The 20,799-nt window shown below is 37.7% G+C and overlaps 1 protein-coding gene across 12 annotated transcripts in view; it reads left to right on the top strand.

The window, feature by feature from the left end:
• LOC106158258 (pleckstrin homology domain-containing family G member 5) overlaps positions 1–20,799 on the top strand; it is an 85,105-nt gene that overhangs the window by 8,250 nt on the left and 56,056 nt on the right. Inside the window, exons 1-2 of one of the 12 annotated variants that reach the window (XM_086996357.1) lie at positions 3,895–3,961; positions 8,991–9,046. In XM_086996357.1, coding sequence (XP_086852483.1) covers positions 3,910–3,961; positions 8,991–9,046 — 108 coding nt within the window. In that variant the 5' untranslated portion in view covers positions 3,895–3,909. Of the gene's footprint in view, positions 1–3,894; positions 3,962–6,414; positions 7,293–8,990; positions 9,047–13,157; positions 15,883–19,652; positions 20,149–20,799 lie in introns of those variants that run through there. The other 11 variants (XM_086996355.1, XM_086996353.1, XM_086996351.1 and 8 more) reach the window with 11 other exon arrangements.

Raw genomic sequence — 20,799 nt, 5'->3', positions numbered from 1 at the left:
GATGTTTATTATGTTTATGTTGTCCAAACACTGAGATCACAATATTAGTTGTAAAAAGGACTTTTCAATGGGTATTGAATACAGTTTTTTTTTTTTTTTTTTTTTTTTTTTTTTTTTTTTGGGGGGGGGGGGAATTAACAGGGCCATCCTGTTACATGTCCATCACTGTGACCACTTTTCTCCCTCCATAACTTCTCCATCTTTTGATGTCCCTTGCAATTGAGAAAAAAAGGAAATTCAACTCATTGGAATCGGGATAAATAACTCATAGAAAACTGTTAGTAGTGTAGAGATCAAAGTCTGACAGATTTTGTCTTAATATTTTGATTTATCTGGACATTTTGCTTTAATATCTGAATATCTCAATATATGTATTTATGGATTTATCTGGATATATATGTCGTTGTATTTATCCCCTTGGACCCCTATTACCCAATATAGAGCTGGGCACCTTTGTTGCTTGCAATTTTTAGGATCTTTGAAAAGTTCCACTTTCATCGCTGATTATGTAATCGTAAAACAGTTTATGTAGGAGTAGTCATTTAACGTGACACCATCTTGGTTTCCTCTCGGTGAATAATTTATGTCATGAAAATAGCCTGATCAATCCAACTTCCTGTATGGAGTTTATCTGGACGAAGACGTTGTTTTTGATGTAAATATTGTGCCATTGTTACTCATACATTGGAGAACTCATTAATGGAGGAAGACTGTCAAAGAGAGAGGGAAAGAAAGGAACACCACCATTTATAAAATATTGATTATTGATCCAAGTTGCAATATTACCATTATAAATGTTTTAAAGACATAGAGTTCAGGGAAACTGTCACATACCAGTAAAAAATTTTCAATTTAAGTCAACATGGAAGATTAATGAAATAATGAATTATGTAAAGTTATTAATTAATTAATTAATTAATTAAAATAATTAATCAGTGAGTAAAAGGATAGAGAAATTTTACATTTGGGTGTTGTACATTTAATCTGGTGTTAAGCTATCCTCCCCATGCTCTCTTTGGCTCTTGCATTGATAGAAGATTTTTAGTAGGTCCACTTTCATCTCTGTAATAATGTTTTCGAGCCACTAGGTGTAATCCTTCACTGAATACTATTTGATAGTCTTAATCCACAGATCACATGAACAAAGACATGGGACGTCTTACAGTAGCGCAATCAATACTTGGTAACCACCACCTCCGTTTACCTGCACTGGCAGCATGTGATCACATTGTCATCTTTAATATCCATCTTGGCGCCCATATGTATCATAATGAACAAAGAAAAAAGTATAATCAGTATGTGAACTAGCTATGGTACCAGTAGCCAAGTGCTTTACAAAGAATAATCCATTGTTGGGGCCAAGTTAATTGGTCATTGACCCCAGGGGGCATGGATTACCAAGAGGTATTGATCAGGTTCATTTTGGGCCCCAATTTAGTCACAAAGAGCCAACGTCAGTTTGTAATGTCCCATCAATAGTTTTTCGGTTATAGAAAGAGAAGACCTATTAATGTGGATTTTCTGAAGTCCTCAGAAGCTTCTGGTGGTCTGGACCTTATCAGATTTTTTTTCAAGAATTTATCAGGTGGGGTAAAAAGGCTTTGTGTTTTGTATGGATTGATTTGTTTTGTGCTTTGAAATACAATGAGTTGATATTAGTTATTATTGTGGAAAGTCTTTAATATCTTAGTGTTTCTATGTTTGTGTGGGGCATGAGTGGTGAAGGTTTTGACTACTGTACATGTATGGATTATGAACTGATATTAAATGTATTAGCTTTTCAATACTAATTAATGTAAGGTCTCGTAAGGTCAGATATTGTGTCTTGGGGGGGGGGGGGGGAGGAGGGGTTGAAAGAGTGAACATATAATATGGAAGTCACACACTATTTTTACCGAAAGTCCTGGTTGGATATATTATGTTGATGTCAATGTTTAGTGGCTCTAACTCTGTCTCTTTCCCTAGTGTGGACACTTTTTATTATTCATTTTATCGAGAAAGGGTAAACTAATGAAGCCATTCTTTCTGAGACAGCATGGTGAGATGTTTAGATAAAACCTTTGTATCGGTGCAGCATATTTGATCAGCACTACAGCACCAAAGCGAAGTAATTATCACTTGAGTGGTGTAGTTTTCTGTATTTCTGCACCAGTCAGCGAAATTCACAACTTTATAACCAGGCTATTACATAGGAGTCTCAGCTAAAGCAGGGCCCTTGTCTAGGCACGGCCAGTTAACTGGATTGTTTTTGGTTAGTACCCTGGGGCTTGTGAAAGAGAGTAGACCCCCCTCCCCCCTTCTCCCTATGGCATAATTACATTTGGGCCAGTCAAACTGGTGTATGTGGTACAAAAATTTACCTCTCAATGTAAAAAGGGAAACAGCGTCTATATAGACTGTTGTTTGTGCTAGCAATTAAGACTTTTTCTAGAGGGGGAAGGATTGACATTAATTGCTTAGGTTGATGTCTTAATCCCATTTAACCAGACACCTGGAGACAAACTGAGGATGTCTTCTAGTGTTACGTCTTATGCATTGTGACTTGACATTTTCTTTTTCTCCCTGAGACTTCTGAAGCTGTCAATGTGCTCATGCATCATATAACCATATCTTGATAGATCAGGAAGTTTTCACCTGAGCATGAAACGGACAGCTGATTGATCACCGAGAGGTGGCTAAGTTGAGGTGTCAGAGTCGATGGCTGACGTCACCATTCCTTTCACCTGATGCTGTGTTGACAGGGCTGTCACGTTAACATATTGAGATATTCACTTGAATGCTCACCTCATTTACTGACTATTATGTCTGTGTGCACAATAGTGTCTGTTCACTCTGAGATTGATTTAGAACGTAAATTGTCTCAGCTTCTTCACTTGACATTGCCATGTGAATAAACGGATAGCTGCAGGAATTTTAAGACAGAGGTTTAAGAGGTGGAGTGTTTGGATCCCAAACAGGTACCCCTGTGTCACTGCAATGTGTGATAAAATCTTGACAAGTGATGCAGTTTAGTCAATCAAGGTTTTAGTTTGTCTCTAGTGTGAATCAACTGATCACAAGAGTTAACTGTGTGAAGCAGATCAATTACAGCAACAATGCAGTGTCTGGATTACTCGGAGTAGAGATATTTTCACAGCATTGTTCTGCCATTGATTGACTAGAGCTGGAACTGCGCCGTATAACGCTTGTGCTGGATTAAGATTTGTTAGGTTTCTCCAAGATTGACAGAGACTGTGGACCATCTTTTGTGCTTGGATTGTGCAGTCTGGTTATGGATATATATACATAATGCCACTAGATTATTACTGATATGTTGGATGTCACAGAATATACTGATTATATAATATTATAAGGCTTTGTGACAAAAGTGAAAGTTACTGGAAACAGTTTTTATTGTATTGGAATTCGGACAGAATCTGGGAATTTAGAGTCTTGATGTATTTGATGACCAAGTATACTTAAGCAGATGACGTTACAGGCACTTTGTTCAACAAATTCTGTCACTGACTATATATTAACGAAGATTTTACTCAGAAAACCTTGATTCAAGTTAAGTTTTTAAATCTTGCATATTCCATTCTGTGGATTATGGTGTATGAAATGCCAAATGTTGAATTCATTAGATAGTTGGACAAGATTTTAACACAAAACAATCAGAGCTTCTGGGTAAATTGGATTTCACAGGAACTCCTTTATCGATGAAAACATGCTTACATGAGATGTCTTTGACATTTTCTGTGAATATTCCCACGTGGATGATTGCAGTCTCATTTTATGACGGTGCTGCTTGGAGGATGTTTGAGTAAATTACATGAATAGCAGTGGCCTTGAGAGTACATAAAAAGTTGACAAATATACACTCACTCAAAAGAAGAAAGTGCTCCTTGTGTTTTAGCCACAATTGACAGTATGCTGGGATTTGGTAGAACCTTTGCTGTACTTGGATTAGCCAGCTCACCAGGTGCGTGCATGCATGTGTGTGTGAGTACGTGTAGGCATGTTCTTGTATGCTTAATCAGACTCCATTTGTTTATTTAAAACTTAACACATATATCAATATGGCAATTGGCTTTATAATGTAGAGTGTCTTAATTAATAGCTCGTCACTTCTGTCATGGAGGTCATGTTTTGTCTTAATGTTGGTTTGTGAGTTATTATCCTAGCTAACTCAAAAAAACACAGACATATTTTGATAAATTTCAAGGACAGGTAACAGGCCAGAAATTATAGGTGAACTGAGATTTGATGAGATGCCAAAGGTGATCTGTTATTGAATGAATTAATATTCAGGAGAATTGAGCTGCCTTGGCATAGGTCTGCAATCTCTGGGTGCTTTTATTCTAGTTTGCTTAATTTTTCTCTAAATTCGCTCCAGCTAATGTCAGGGAAGTTAAAGATATCATGGCAGTCCTATGAGTCTTTCTGTAGTTGGACAGATATTGAATGGTGTAAAACTTTAAAACCTTGTGTAGGGATGGGGGCATCAGTGATTACAGTGGTCAACAGAAGGAATTTTTTTCTTCTGAGGTAAATTAAATTTGGTGGGAAAATCTCAAATAGAATACCTTGTATGTATTTACAGTTGTGAACTCTAAATCTCTGTAAGGGTGCTCAGGACAGGTGAGTAAAGAGGTCTTGAATGGTAGTACATTATAGTTTGACAGTTGCCCCCCTGGCTTTGTACCAATCAGGGGAAGGGTCATACTGTCTCTATACTACTATGGTCAGAGGTCACTAGTAAAAAGGTCAAAGGACGGCAAAGAAAAGAATGGTGTGTACCTTAAACATGCTTCAGGGACTAGCTGTTACCAGCTAGAGGTCTTGATGTAGAGATCTATTGTGAATGGTATGAAATAACTTGGAGGAAAAATAGCAGGATTGGATGACATGTTTTTTTTAGCTGTCAAAACATAATTGGGTTTCTTTTTGGCTCTTTAGCTTAACATGAGTGTCATTTGTAGTACTTGCCATTTTGGATTTTCTCTCTCATCAGAAATCTTCATGCAGCAAAAGAAGAAAAATAATCATTATGTCATAATCATAGCTAACCAATCTGGTCCATGTATATATGAAAATAAATTTTAATGGGTGACATTTGGTAAAAGAAGACAAGGCGTTTTAGTTTTATATATGACAGATTAATTGTCCGACAGTAGCCCTCAGCAAAAATGGATCATATTGCAACTACAGAGTTGCCAACTGAAAATATGCATTGATGTGCATTCTATGTATTATTTAGGACAGACTCACATTTTTTACAGATGTTATTATATTTTTATAAGATTTTGTAAGATAATACTTTCAAGTTTGAAGCATTTTGAGTAATGTCATGTTTATATTATTATTACACCTGGCATATTGATTGTAATTATATTGAGTGCATGTAAGTACATGTTTTTTGTAACATTTTACATTTTAGCCTAAGGGTAATATTTCTGGCTGTATAAATTGGTGTCACTGTGTGCAGATTAGTACTGAAACACTGAGTATATAATTAATCTGAGTTCTGTACTCCTCAGGTAGTGTATGGTATTGTCATGCAAGGAGCTATATATAAAAGCTCAGCTGCATGTGCTTTTTTTATTGCCAGATGGCAGATTTCTGCTGTTCTGAGTTCGCCATAAGAATTCGTATGTAGACATTTCTTTTTTAAATTGGAGGTTGGCAAATGTGCTTGTGTGTGAGCGCATGCACATGTGTGTGTGTGTGCTTGTGATGAAGTGTCAGGTTAAATTTTCACCTATATTTTCTGTAGTATCTGCAGAGGTGTTTATTTCCTGCAAATGTTGGCATAAATTTAGTATCCCAGTCTTGTTATATGGAAGAAAGAAATGAAAAGTCAAGAAGTCAGTAAGGAAGATATATCCCCGAATGATGCAAACGTTGATTTGGAATGTGGATAGCTAGGACAACACCAGTTGTGATATACATAAGTTGAAACAGGATGCAATGCAGAGCTAATATGGCAAATCTATTTTTAAGGCAAACATGAATATCAAGCAATTTTAGAAAATAATTATATACATCATGTAAGTGAAACAGTCATCATGGATTCTTGCTGAATTATCTTGTTCTGATTTCTTGAATCTGTTTGGCTTAGTTAAACACCAAGTGCTCGAGCACTTCAATAGCCCACTCCCCCCTCCCTCTTCAATAGCCGAAACTATCACTAGTGGCATTCCATTACTGGCCACACACACAAATGGAGGCATTATTTATTTTATTTCAGCAATAAACTGGCGTTGACACAAACTGTTATTCAGACCAGTTAGGTATTTGAGTAACCTTTCATTGTTATATCAGACCCCTGTGAATGCTAGAGTAAATACCACAACAAGAGAGAGAGGTGCAGAGGGACGGGGGTGCTCTGTGTTGTTCGGTACAGGTGGGGTCTTTTAGGAAGGATTTTCTACGAGCTCAGCAGCCTGATTGAAGAGTTGTGGAGTTTGATAGGATTGGATATGTGTTCAGCATGCGTCTGAATTCATGGCACGTTGACTTTGGAAGGGATTTACTGCAAGCGCCATAAGCATAGTGGGACTCTCAGCTTTTTAATTATCCGGATCATTGGCTTCGTGTTATAGTTGTATATAATATACATGGACCATTGCTCTTATATGATTTCATCAAATAATAATCAGGTCCTTTGGTGCCTGACGGAGTAGAAGGAAATATTTGTAATTGAAAGCTAGGTTCTTGCTGAGTACAGGGATGGTTACAGGGTTTGGTGTCTGGAATTTTCCTGGTCTGCAAGGATTCCTGCTGATTTGTGAGACAGCGTCTTTCAATTAGACTTAAACATGCAGTTGTTAGGATTCGAGTTGTCACAGAAGGAGCATCTTCTACACTAAGGTTGCTATGGTGATATCAAAAGCTTCTGATGGACTCACTTAGGTGTCGGAGTTCAGGTCTGTAAAGTGAAAAGATTTGCAGCGAGCAGCCAGCTTGTATTTGAAAGAAGCAGACGCCCACCATTTTTTACTTGAACAAGACATATATGAATATAACTTATGTACCAAAGAGGCACTTTGTATGCTTATTTTGGAATAATCAGTGATATGATCTCAAATTGAGTGTATAAGGTCACTGCATGTGGAAGAGAGGGAGAGGGGTTTCTGTTTGACATCCGTGTCACATATAAATGACATTTATATATGTTTGACAACTGTGAGGACAATCAGTTCACTGGGTTGTAGTATATCCAGCCGCCATGTCTGACATGGCCGGCCTGCACTGGATGGACACCTTGGATGACGTGTTTCTGTCACCGACATGTACACCTACCAGTACAGGTGAGTGCAACGTTATCTGGGATTAGCACGGTTACCAAGAAATAGAGGTTGGGCAGGGTTGGCCACGATTGGCCAGGTTAGCTCTCTGTCTTCCAGGCAAGCATGCGTACAAACACTTGTGTGAATGCGCATATGCAATTACCAGTTCATGCACTCATGTGTACTCTGAAATGCATGCACACTAGAAGTGCATGGTGAGATGAAAGTCTTCCAGAATATTGAGCTACATGCCTTAAGTGCTTGCATTTTCAGGATATTTAGAGAGAGAGAGAGAGAGAGAGAGAGAGAGAGAGAGAGAGAGAGAGTGTGTGTGTGTGTGTGTGTGAGAGAGAGAGAGAGAGAGAGAGAGAGAGAGAGAGAGAGAGAGAGAGGAGAGAGTGTGTATATGTGTGTGTGTTTATGAGAGAGAGAGAGAGAGAGAGAGAGTGTGTATATGTGTGTGTGTGTGTGTGTGTGTGTGTGAGAGAGAGAGAGAGAGAGAGAGAGAGCCTCATAAGCAGATGTTTACATTTGCCACTCTTTACATAGGGAACAATTAGCTAGCTACCTGTGCAACTGTTTGCAGTCTGTAACCCATAGAGAAATACATTCTGTATTGAAACCAAAAATCAACTGTTCACTTCCATTCAAAAGAAATTCTAGATTTTTTTATTCAATTAATTCAGAGTCTCACAAGCTGACAAGGGGAGGTGCACTTGAATGAGACATTTTGATACCTTCTCAAGCGCTCCGTGTTCAATAAAGCTCTGAGTGTGGTAACAATATTAAATAAACTTTGACAGGTATCGCAGAAATGTGATCTTTTGTTGTGCTTGGAATTTGAAACATGTTATTGAAGATTAGTGTCCCCGGGATACATCAGTGAATTATTATGTAAGGGTAGGAATATGTGAGCTTATTTTAATTACAGGGAGTTTATAGGGGTGTAGGGAAAGTGAATTAGATGTTTTCTTTATAGGAAGGGATGAATTATTTATTTATTTATTTATTCTCTCATTAATTTATCTACTATTTAATTATTTAATGTAGATTTTTAGTTTTATTCATTCATTTATTCTTTAAGTCAATAATTCCTTCAGATGATTTATAATGCAGAAGATGGTCGGAATTTTTCAAGTTACACTGACAGGCATCTAATTTTTGTGTTGGAAGACGGTCGAAAATGGAGAATGGATCAGCAAAGACAATTTGGAAGACTGTCAGAAATATCTCTGGATCGGCCCCTGTTCCAGGTTCATCATCTGAAGTTCACAGTTACAAAACCTAGACCAAAATGAAATAGTGGATAAAATGTTTTTATACACAGAATGTTTTTCCCTGTCAGAAGCACTGTATTTTAAGACATATATAAGTATAGTAATATTGAAGATGCTATCACGTGTACTGCTGAGGCAGCATTTGATATGCAAATCATTATGTATTTTGATATCACTGTTAAATTATACGAGTAATATTTACTGGGTATTTATTTAAGATATAATCATGAGCTTTTCTATTCAGGCAATATGGAAGATTTCCATTGTATAGGTGCTATAACATTTACGTGTATTCTTCTTAATATATTTGTTAGGATAGAATCATTGTTTACAGTTGTTATGTTATTTTTTAATAAGATGTTTGACATACCAGTATGTTGGCAGATCTGATCATCTTCCTCTGTATTGAAAAAAGTACAATTGTGATATATTATTCTTCCAGATGAGGCAGACATGCTGTGTAGACTGTGTAGAGGATTAAGATCCAAGGCAGTCAAGGTAAGTCTGGGGTTATGTTTGGACAGTGGGTTAAGGGGGGTGATGGAAAGAAGGAGAGAGGAATATTGATAGACTGAAGCATTAAGGGGTGTACATACACTAAGGAACTTTAAAAAAAGGGATTACAAGTGAAAGATATGCTTTATACCATTGGTAACGAGTCCATATGATAAACCTCTGATTTTAGAAACTTTTGCCATGAAACTTTTTATGTACCTAGATCAATTTTTGCCCAGAGTGTACCTTTTCTGGGCAAAAAAGCCAGTTCATTCAAACTTCCCAAATACCTCTCTGGCTGCGAGTCTGAATAATGCTCATAGTACCAATAAGAAATGACACAGTCACACTATATATAGTGCATGGACTCATATCCGCAGACTGCATACTGTCCCTAGTGGACATCACCATTGTCAAGATTGTGCTAGTTGAGATGGCCAACACAACTGACTGAGACCTTGGTGCACTGAACATCACATTCTGTTAGGCTCTTTCCACATCCAGTGGTACAATTAACTGGGTCTGTCCAATTTGAAATATTGACATCCAAACAGCCTGGCTATTACAGAAGAGGGTCACCTCAGCAGACCCCCACCAACCACCACCAACCACCCCAGTCTCCACGACAACACTGTTAACCCGAAAAGCATTGATTGGAACATTGGAACATTGGACAAGATCCCCCTCTCCCCCCCCCCACACTCCCCCTCCCCCAATAGCAGAAATTGCATGATTACATGTTAAGATTAGTCAAATTGGTGCGGTACAGAAAACAGTGGCTCGATGTGTAAAAAGGGCCTTCATAACAGTTGCTGATACTGCCCTTACATATCATATTTCAGCCAGTGACTCCAGTCTGTGTTTGATGACTGTAATTCAACTATCAGTGAATCACTGGCCATGTTCTGATGTTTGATTACTATAATTCAACTCTCAATGATTACCACAGGGGCGTGGTCCAAAGAGCACTTGCCCCCAGGTATATTGTATATATATACACACCCTATCTACCCACTGTTGAAGAACTATCCATGCAGCGTACGCACTTAGCAGACCCGTGGAGGAGGGGGGGGGGGATAGTGGGAAAGAACCACCCTTTTGTTTTGTTAAAACTGTTCTAAATGCTTCCTTAAATTACAGTATGACCAGGTATAGCAGCACATTTCAATGGCAGGATTAACATGGATAAAAAAAAAAAAGGGAGTAGAAAAAGGTTCAAGTCCTCAGGGAATCTTTAACAATCACTTCAATCTCTGTTATGATAAACATCCTAAAGGGTCTTTATTTACTTCAATGTCAACAGAATATTCTTCACCCTAATGTCAGCAGTGAAACAGTATATTCCTGTGACTAAGGGAATGGGGGCGTAATAAAACCAGTGAGTTCTTTTTTAAACACACATGTAGGGGGAGCGTGTTCCTTGGTTCACTTCATTTGATGAGTCAGGAGGGGTTTTGATTTCTAGCCGCGCTAAAAGGTGCTTTTATTTCTCTAGTTATAAACACTATCATGGTTGTAGTATGTGGGATTTAATTATTTTGAGTATTTTTTTATTGAAATTTGAGTCATATTGCTTTCCACCCAGGGTTGGAGTGGGTGTGTTGGTGGGGGTGGAAGGATTATTGTGCATTAATTTGTGAACACCATGTAACAGTGCTTATAGGAATCTCTTTTTAACTGATGCCAAGTTCACAGAAATACTGACACATAATAATGACATCAAGACATTACGTTATTAGGCTGCTCTACTGTACTGTACCTATGCATTCTACAAAAAAAGTGATTTGTCGGAATCATATCATTTATATGCACACATTTTGTGTAATACATATAATTTTGCTTTGCTCCATTTTTTTGTTTTATACAACTGTAACAGTAGCTTCCAATTTGGATAGATATCAACAGTAATTAAAAAAGCAATATCAAACAGTTATCCTAATATTACACAACATTTTGTGCAATGACCCCAGAGAAGTTTTTTATTATAAGTCCTCCACCAGCTGTTACTTGAAACACAGAGAAAATATGTTTGTTATCTGCAAAAAGTCTATTGTACTCCATTACTGCATTTAACATTATATTAATTATAACCCTAATGTGGTAATGGAACTTTTCATTGAGGAAAGTTGTGAATATTAGAGAAACTGTATTTTTTTAGTCATAAATTCTTAAATTTGGAACATTATAATTTAGTGGTAGCAAAATTGACAAGCAGGCTTCCCTGTAGTTCTATTTTATCCAGTAAGCACTACAGATACTACATAGATATCTAATTTTTAATGATTCCAAAGTTATGTATTTGAAAGATTGATAATTTATCCCAATTGAAAAGATTGAGTCATTACCATACCGTAATTGTCAGCTACTTGTTTCTTTGCGGCATTATTTCCATAACAACCAGTAAATACCCATGCTCTTATTTTTTATAGCCTCAAATAACTATAAACATGCCAGCTGTGTAATAATTTAAAAAATTCAATAGAAGCTGATGAATATGAACCTTGAGAATTGTGCTGTGTCAGGTGCATGATTTATTGTATTTGTGACAAACCTTTTCATTAATTATGATGTTGTCTGGAAAATAAATAGCACCATGAAGAATGTTGTGTTTTAGACTAAAGGTTATGCATAAAATAACTGAGGCTGGGGCCACACGAATGCATATAGTTTCAGCTAATTTTTATTTTTTAAAGAGTTACTGGGCTCTGGTTGCTAATGAAGCATTTTTGTCATACTGTCAATGTCTATGGGCAAATTCACAATGAATTTATTGACCCAGCTTCTGCCCACCATCTTTAGGGGGACTCCTTGAATGCAAGCAGATAAACATGTTGAGACAAAAAAATTGATTTTGCAAAAATAGGTGACATTTCAATCAGAGTTACTGGTATGTGTGTTTTAGGAGATGGTGTTGCTAACTCGCTCCATGTAATGTGCTGGAAGACATTATTACAGTAAATATCTACACCAGGTGTTCTTAAACTATATAATATCAGCAGCTGTTTATACTCATCTGTAATTACTTGAAATACCATTAAAAGAAAAAATATGGCAATTTGAAGACCGAACCAGAGAGATAATTCAAGGAGGGACTGCTGCTCTATGGAAAGGTTGAGAAATTTATTTGCTTCATCTTTGCTATTTTTAATTAATAGAATTCAGGCCTGCTGCTGTATGATGGTTTTGTTATGCCTGTTCTATCAATATAGTGAAGCATATATTATTTAATACAGGATTACATGTAACTTATCAGACTGACTTCAAAATAGGACAATAAGTAGGGAGGATTTACCTTGCTCTGTCAACATGTGGATTATCAAACACTTGTATTGCAAACAGCTCCTACTGTTTTAATTATTACTGACAACTGTGTGTAATTGCGTCAACCGTCAAAACTGGATCAGAATTTATGGAGGTGTGTTGTTAAACCAGACAGTTCTTGGTGAAAATCTCTGGCTGGGAGAGAAGACTGGGATCTGTCAATCACCTTCACCAGGGCAGAATTAACTTGTCTGTTGTATGAGGGGATTTCTTCCATTATTCCACACCTGATGACACTTAGCAGTTCTCTGCCATATCAGAATGAAAGTTTTGATTGGTCCAGTTAAAGGTTGATTTGAAATTAGATTTTCCTACTGGAGCTTATACATTTGAAGCTTGACACCAAAGGTCACGCCACTTCAAAATTATCACCAGACCTTAATTCCTCAGGTAAAACTCTGTAAACTGAAGTCAGGCTGTCAGTTCTCCATTATCTCTGGAATCTCTTACATTAATTTTATCAGTAATCAGAACCTTTCAAAGGAAAAAAAATGGTGTAGATCACTCCAGCTGATACCTTGTAAATAACCCTGCTTTTAGTTGTTTGAGTTCACATCTGAAAGTCTTCCACAGCAGGAAAAATTGAAAGAAGCCATACAGTTAAATCTTACAGCAGATCTTCACCATTGATGAAGTTCAGTGACCCATGTAAAATTAACCATTGACTGAATGTCCTTTCACCCAACCCATCAGAGGTAATTAGGGGCACCAGTCTTTTGGAATTCAGTCCAAATTTTTGAACTGACATTGATGTCCTGTTGTGCTGGTCTTACATGCCACACCCCCTTGGTGGCATATAGACTTGTGGTTACTGAGTGACAGCTATTGGAGAGGCTAGGAGAGAGGGCATTGGGACTTCCTTCCCTTTTGAGGAAGCTGTGAGTTATGGTTATTAATAGGCAGAGAGGTGAGATGTCAATTTCACAGACTTCAGACTACTTCTTAGGACTGATGGACCTATAGAGAGGAAGCTGATGATTTTTTAGGGAATCTTTTTCATTTGTCTAACAGGATAAGGTCTGGTGACTTCACATAGGACTGATTTATTTGATGATGCTGACAGGTTTATAGAGAGAATAGACTAAAATATTAGAGACTCTGGGATATTTGTATTGACATTCTGTTTGCTACCGGTGACAAGTAGGATAACATACGTAGTGGTAGCTGATGACTTTTATAACCTGTCAGTACAGCAAGTATCCTTGATCAGGTGGACATTGGTTGCTTAAGAGTGACCTCTGGATATACTACATCCTAGTGAAGAGAGAGAAAGTGGGATTTTTGAATAATTCTTCTCTCTTCACATAATTCTGTTCAGTTAAAGACTCATCTATACCGGAACACTGGGTGACCAGTTAACAAGGATTTAATAACCCGGACTTAGCAAAGAAAAGTGTTTGATATGTCCTCACACAGGTGACCAGTGACAACTAGTCAAACACAGTGGACACAGGGTGTGGACATGTGATGGACACGAGTATGGCCAAACAGTAAACAAATTAAGTTGTGATGTAAACAGTGTGCATGCTTGTTTGTCACACTTGACTGATACAGCGACACACAGGACCAGTGAAATGTGTGGGAATTTAAACTCCACCATCATTCCTGACTTACTAGGTTAAGGGCACACCCCCATATAATCGTGGGCAGCTGATGCTTATATTGAAAAGTGGAATGATCGTGTGGACAATTAGATCGGGATTCATCTGAAACTGGATTTTGTGTACAGTATTAAGGATATTGTTATTAGTTATCCATTTGTGAAGATAAGTTTTCTTTACCTGTGGACATTTATGTTTGACACTGGAAGCACACACTGAAAGATATTGCAGTCAATCAGAAAAGTAAAAGTACAAGGATACCTGTTACATTTTTTCTATGCTTACAGGGCACTGGTGTTCAGTATGTGAATAGATCACTTGTCATTTAAACTACAAAGCAAAAACACATAGAAAAAGTTTAAGTGCCTCAAGGAAGATTTTTAACCACATGTGAATTTTACACTGTACTAGGTGAATGTACTGCACTGAATGTGTGATAACTTCGTGTATGGAACTGCGGTGTACATTTGTACTGACATTGTTATGGTCACAGCTGGGGCCGTCAGCTTGAGTGGTCAGGCTGTCAACTAGATGGACCTTGAGTGAGGTCAGTTGGTCATTAATTTTGGTGTGGTCAGTTTTCTCAGAAAGGTGGACAATCTGCTGGTCCTGGCTGTGCTTAGCAAACATTTGGTTAATTTCTAAATCTTGGGAGCCCAAAATTTCCAAGAAGTCATCCCCCTGGGAACTTTGGCCAGTTGGTCAACTGCACTGGACATTCTGGCTGGCCGTTACCTTAATTGGACAGTGGTGACCAGATTATTTCTCAGCAAAGCTTGATTACAATCCAGATAGTCTTGGCAGAAATTTTGCAAGCAATTTCCAGGAAAAGAGATGACCATAATTTCTCACACAGTTCGCTGCTTCTATGACTTCTGTTGTCTAGACAGTTGTCTGTCGTTTTGCGCTGGATTAGACTATTAATTTCTATTGTTTCTCCAGAAAGCATTACATCTGGGAATGTGTACTCCTCACTGAATGGCTGATAGTGTTTATATAAAGTGTGGTTAGTGCAATAGGATCGCCTGTCTTAGATGTCAAGCATCAAGCCTAGAATGTATGCAGCAGTATACAGCGGTGTATTATGAGGGTACTTGTCTCAGTCATTTCTCTTGGAAGCCATATATATAGCCTTCACCGCATAGGGCGGTGGTGAAGGACATAGTTGGCAAGTGGAGGGAAAATACCAGTGATTTTCAGAGAGGGAGATCCAAGGATTTTTCTGAGCAAGGTGGTGTAAGAAGATTTGCCTTTGATGTTCTATGATATTGAGTGTGTTATCAGGAGATTGTGATCTTTGAATATATATATATGTAGGAAGATTTTCTCTGATGTTCCATGGTTTTGAAGATATATCACCTAAGGATTTTCATAATCACCACCCAGGGATTCAAGGAGATTTTGTCAGTTTCAAATGGATTTGATTGAAAAAGGAGAAAGGATTGAGACTCAATATTTAGATACTAACGAGAGAGGTTGGATATTGTAGGGTTTATTAAAAATAAAGGCGGATATTTCTGTGATACATTATCAGTAATGACTCAGGTGATCTTTTAAGTTGAATATCATTCAGGAGTTCAAAGGCATTTACCTTATGATTTACACAAAGTATAGAAAACATAAACTGGATAACAAGTGAGCAGACAAATACAGATTGCAATGTCAAAAATGAAACACCTGCGGGTCTCGCCCAAGATGTACCGCCGCCACTCGTACCACTCAATCACACGAACGAGAGAGGATTACACTTCAAACTCAGAGGATGACGACCCCGTAAGACTGGTGAAGTTTAAGCATATTGAAAACTTTTTATCTCCTCTTGTAAAGTCAGATTCTGAGGATGACGTTAGTGAGTCTGAGTTACATTACATTAACAATGACAGCAATCAGGAAGATGTTACAAATAACAAATGCATGGTAAGTAGGTCTGTTTTTATGTGTCAATGATTTTCAAAATGTCACAATATTGCAGTTACATTATAGAAGGGTGCAGTGGGGAGGGGGGGGGAGCAGATCAACCATTTCCTCTTTCCCCTGCCGGATTTAGGATTTACATCAGTGCGGCACTTCCTTTGATAACATTTCACACCACGTGATATAATTATAATCTAATGACAATGAAATATGGTTATTGAATCATATCACAGCATACCCTGAACTAACTGGAGCCTAACCTGGTGGTGTGAGGCAATGTGTTGTTTAAGGGGAGATGGAGCATTGGATGGGGGGGGGGGGGGGGGGGGTTGGGCTAGACCAGGTGAGAGAAAGGGTCAGATTTTTTATCAGGTGTTCGATTACAGGTGAAAGCTTCTCTGGCAAATATGTCTCCATTGTAAACAGACCAAGTCCATGGGGCCGGGGGGGGGGGGGGGGGGGGGGGGGAGGGAGGGGGGTTATTATTATTATTATTATTATTATTATTATTCTGTCATTATTATTATTATTTTTTGTCTAGAAAACATTAGCTCTGGGATTTGGGGGGAGGGGGGAGCTGCATTTGATGTACATTTATTTAAATACCATTTCTCAAGATGGGTCAACTAAGGATGAAAATTTACCGAAAATGTGTAAATTTTTTGAAAAAAAAACTTTGGATTTTGCTGGCTATAAGACTGCATGGTCAGTAACTTTGCTTCTTGATTAATTGTCACAAGTGAGCTGTCTCCTCTCAGTTATGTCTGGTTACGCATTGGGTGGGGGTGTGGTTGTTGAGATCCACTGCTTATACTGTAGTGGTACATTTGGTAATTGATTTAAAAAGGTCTGAGATGCACCAAGATGTACAGAATTTTAATCTTTTGAACTTAAAAAAATGTCTTTGGTAATGTACATATTTTCAAATATATATCTCTCTGCTCACACAGTACAATATGCTCTATATCCTGAGGCAGGGGGCGTGGGTGCATGTAGACTTCAAGAGTTAAAATTCCACAGCAATTTAATGTGACAGTGTACCTGAGAGACACAATAGAAATCTGACGTCACATGACAAGGTGTATGTGATGAGTTATTAGATTTAGAAGGAAGGGGGGAACTGAATCTCATATTTGTGGTTCAGATACTAACTAACTTGGTCAGTTCCATGCATTGTGATTGGATTGAGATTTTTTGTTTTTGAAAAAGTGAATAATTTTATCTCCTTATTTGATGCAGCTTGAGAAATAGCATTCATTTTTTTTTTTATTCAGGATAAACCTTTTCCAGGTGATTTCTTTGGATCCCCCCTCTAATGAACACACCTCCCTCACGTACTAGAGCATTTCGGAAAATGAGTAGGAAATAAAGGGTGCTAAATATTTTATTTTAATGACATAGTATTTATAACTTGCTTGAGTGTAATATTAGTTCAATTCATTTATAGATTTTCTACCGCAACAAGGTAAAGGATATACATGTATTTCTTCAGAGGTATCCTGCTCATCTTTGAAAATACCTTAAAGTCATATTTTTATGCCTAAATATCCTGAAGAGCTTTCCCAATTTAGACCTTTAAAATGATTGAACCCCTCACTCTATGTTGATACTTCCTTTTGAAATGCCAGAGAAATATGGAAGTTGAAATGATTCATGAGTCATTTAAAAGTTGAAAGTGCATACACGTATAAAATGTTTTATCTGTCATATCTCAGATGGGATACCATTACTGTAATGTTCAGTAGTGGTTGTAATACAAGCTCATTACTACAGGGTGACCAGGATTCGTGTGGTTAGAGTAGTTATTTCTATACTTGTGTGGGTGTAGTAACCAAAATGTTACCAGTAACAAACATGGTGGTTTCAATTACTGTCAGGTTAAATTATCTGTCTTTATCTACAGTTTTTGTTTGTCATTGAGAAAAAATGTTTTTGTTTAGTTGATAAGTCTCACAATCAGAGAGAAAGATTGTGAAACAGAATCTGTACTGAGTTTGCTTGAGTAATGCATTATGTATGATGAGAGAAAAAAGTGAAACATTTCATTGAATTTTAGAAAGTTAAATGTTTCTTGTTGTTGAAAAAAAATATTGAGAACAAGAAATATTTTCACTTGTAAAGACAATATAGATGTGATTATATCAAAGTACCAGTAGACTGTGCACCTGATTCCATGAGCGTATTTGATCAGCTCCGTGGCACTCGGAATTTAAACATTCACAATAGAATCCATCCGACATTGGCCAAAGTCTGGCGCCGAGCATAACATTAAGTGAGATTTTGCAGGGTTTGGAGAAGAGTGGGGTCAGAGATAATGGCAGACTAGCAACTGGAATGCACCAAGGAATAAAACTCTAACAGAATTTAGCCACAGAAAATTTTCTTTTACAAGCTCTGTAGATTCTGAATTATAGTCTATTGCACAGCAGTGTATTGAATGCTACTTTTGTATTGCTAATTTAGATGATATTCCCGCTGCATAGATTTCCACCCTTGTTGCTTAAAGAAAAGGTTTGACACACCTCAAGCAGATCGTTGCATGTTTTCTATTCTCATACCCTATCAGGAAGTGCTGACAGTTTTGTTTTAGGCTTGTTTGATGATTTTCATCAACATTCACAATTACTAGCAATGCTGTCAACAGAAGCCAAAAAGTAAGATAATTTGGAATGCCGAAAGAATGCACTGGCTTCACTCTCTCTCTCTCTCTGTTACTTAAGAAATTTGAAACTTTCCCATAACATAACTTTCGGGTCATTCACAATTGTCACTAAGGTCTTAGTGAAGAAGAGTGTCACATAACAAAATTGTCACCCAGCCCTGGAGACAAAGACATCATCTGGGTCATGGCATAACAAAAAGGTGTCACCCAGCAAAAAGTGGCACACGGGGGTCTGGGGGTGTCCTTGTCACCAATAGGTTCATTTAATGACTTTGACAGGGAAACAGTATTGTCAACAGACAGGTGACTTCTGTATTGAGGTGAATGCAGTGGAATGTGGCACAGAATATTTTAGTATCTGCTCTGTGAGAGTGTATACAGAGTCTACGGGTGCTGGCATACCTGTTTGTTCATTCTTATGCATGGAGTGTACCTCCCAAATGCGATATTGATGTACACTGTGGAGACATTAGCTGCACTATTTGTATTGTGCATCTTTTAACACAGTGGGCTGAACTGAATTTTTTTCTCTCGGACCCCAAGGCCTACAGGTGTCTAGATGGACTCAGTTGTAGTATTAATTTGAAAGGAAAGAACTGGATATATTCTTGGCGAGGAGGCCTGTAAAAGTACCTAGTTTTTTATACCAGGATCCTTACATCGTAATGTCAGAGGTTTAGAACATGACCACCAGGTGGAGGTGGTAGGGTGTAACATCGAAGCACCTGTAAGAGCAGAAATATCCTGGAGTGAGCTAGTTGATGAGGGATTCAACATATATATAGGTTACCCACCTGCCCTGTAAAGTGTTAGTGACAGACTGAGTACGGAAGTCCTTATGAGACCTTGAAAGGACAGGCATCAGAGTGGAAAGATGAAGTAATTATAAAAAAGATGCTCAATGTTGTTCACAGTCACAAAAACATCATATTTCCCCAGTCTCACACCAGTGGAAGTAGTACTCAGTATCTACCACACTATAGCTCTACCAGAGGCACCTGTGTATTGTGTACCTGGGACATTATTGTGGTTTGTGTAATATTGACACAGATTCCACAGCAGTGATTATAAACACAGTCGGAAGAGATTGACATACCTGAGTTCCTATATAGTGAGGAAGGACCTGTTGTTTGATATACCCTTGCCTACAGTACATACCTTCCCATCACAAAGTGACTAAATGTTACACATACATTGATTGTCACTCTGAGAAACTCTGAGATGGTGAAGGATTGAACATTTATTTTTGGATATCAAATTGACTGTTATATATACTGGGTAGATCTCTGTGTTATTGATGAAGACATCAGACAGATTGGCTGCTTGTAATATTTTTTGTGTCTCTGATTGATCATCATGTCCAAGTGTAACAGATGATCCCCCCCCCCACTGCCCCCCAACATCATCTGTCACTTAGTAAACTCACATAGTAGAATCTTTAAAATTTTACTGCAAATTGATAAACAAGTGACTTATAAGTAAAGAAGTATTTAGAAGTGAACATGGAGGATGACCATCAGTTAGTGGTGGTCAAAGAAGTGGACCTGTCCAGTAGTAGTAGTGACCAGTCCCCGGATGAAGCACCTGTAGTCCATGTGTATAGTGTGGTGAGTTACTAGCTGCTTGCCTTCACGATGGTTTCAGCATCAAACTGAGCCTTAAACCAAAAAAATATTAAAGGTGTCCACCCAAAATGTCAGGCCTGCTGCAAAACAATCATTAAGATGAAACATGACTTAGAACTACTGGTCCAAGATATTTAACATTTTCAGTTAATTATTTTTCAGTGTCTGTTAGTGGATTAGACAGCAAGCTTTTTAGTGTGTCGCCATATTTGAACTGCGGAATAGTTAGTCCACTGTTCAGAAGAGAGGATTGCAACATAAATGTTTTAATAGAATCTGTGGTTTTCAACAGCTCCTTCTTAGGTGTTCCTCTTCCTAAATAAGAAATAATAAAGATACTGAATAATGCAAAATTGTACAAATCTCGTGGAAAGGTTCTGTGTTTATGCATTATCAGTAGATGAAAGCTGTTGGTATAAAAATTGCTTAAAAACATGAATACTTCATAACCCTTATTTGTCTGCCTTGATGGAATAGAAATTATATTTTGTGCATACATTTTTATGTTTGAATAATGTGAAGAATACAGGTGTAACATGAGGACCTTGGTTGATAGTTTGCTTTCTCCAATAAGAATTAATGTTGACTTTGTTATGACTGCTAATATCAAGGTTCATGCTATCATGCACAGCA

This window comes from Lingula anatina, chromosome 9 (genome assembly GCF_051362555.1).
Source record: "Lingula anatina isolate TDL-2025a chromosome 9, LinAna3.0, whole genome shotgun sequence".
Taxonomy (NCBI): domain Eukaryota; kingdom Metazoa; phylum Brachiopoda; class Lingulata; order Lingulida; family Lingulidae; genus Lingula; species Lingula anatina.
Note: the sequence above shows the minus strand (reverse complement) of the source record. Positions and strands in the feature narration are given on the sequence as shown.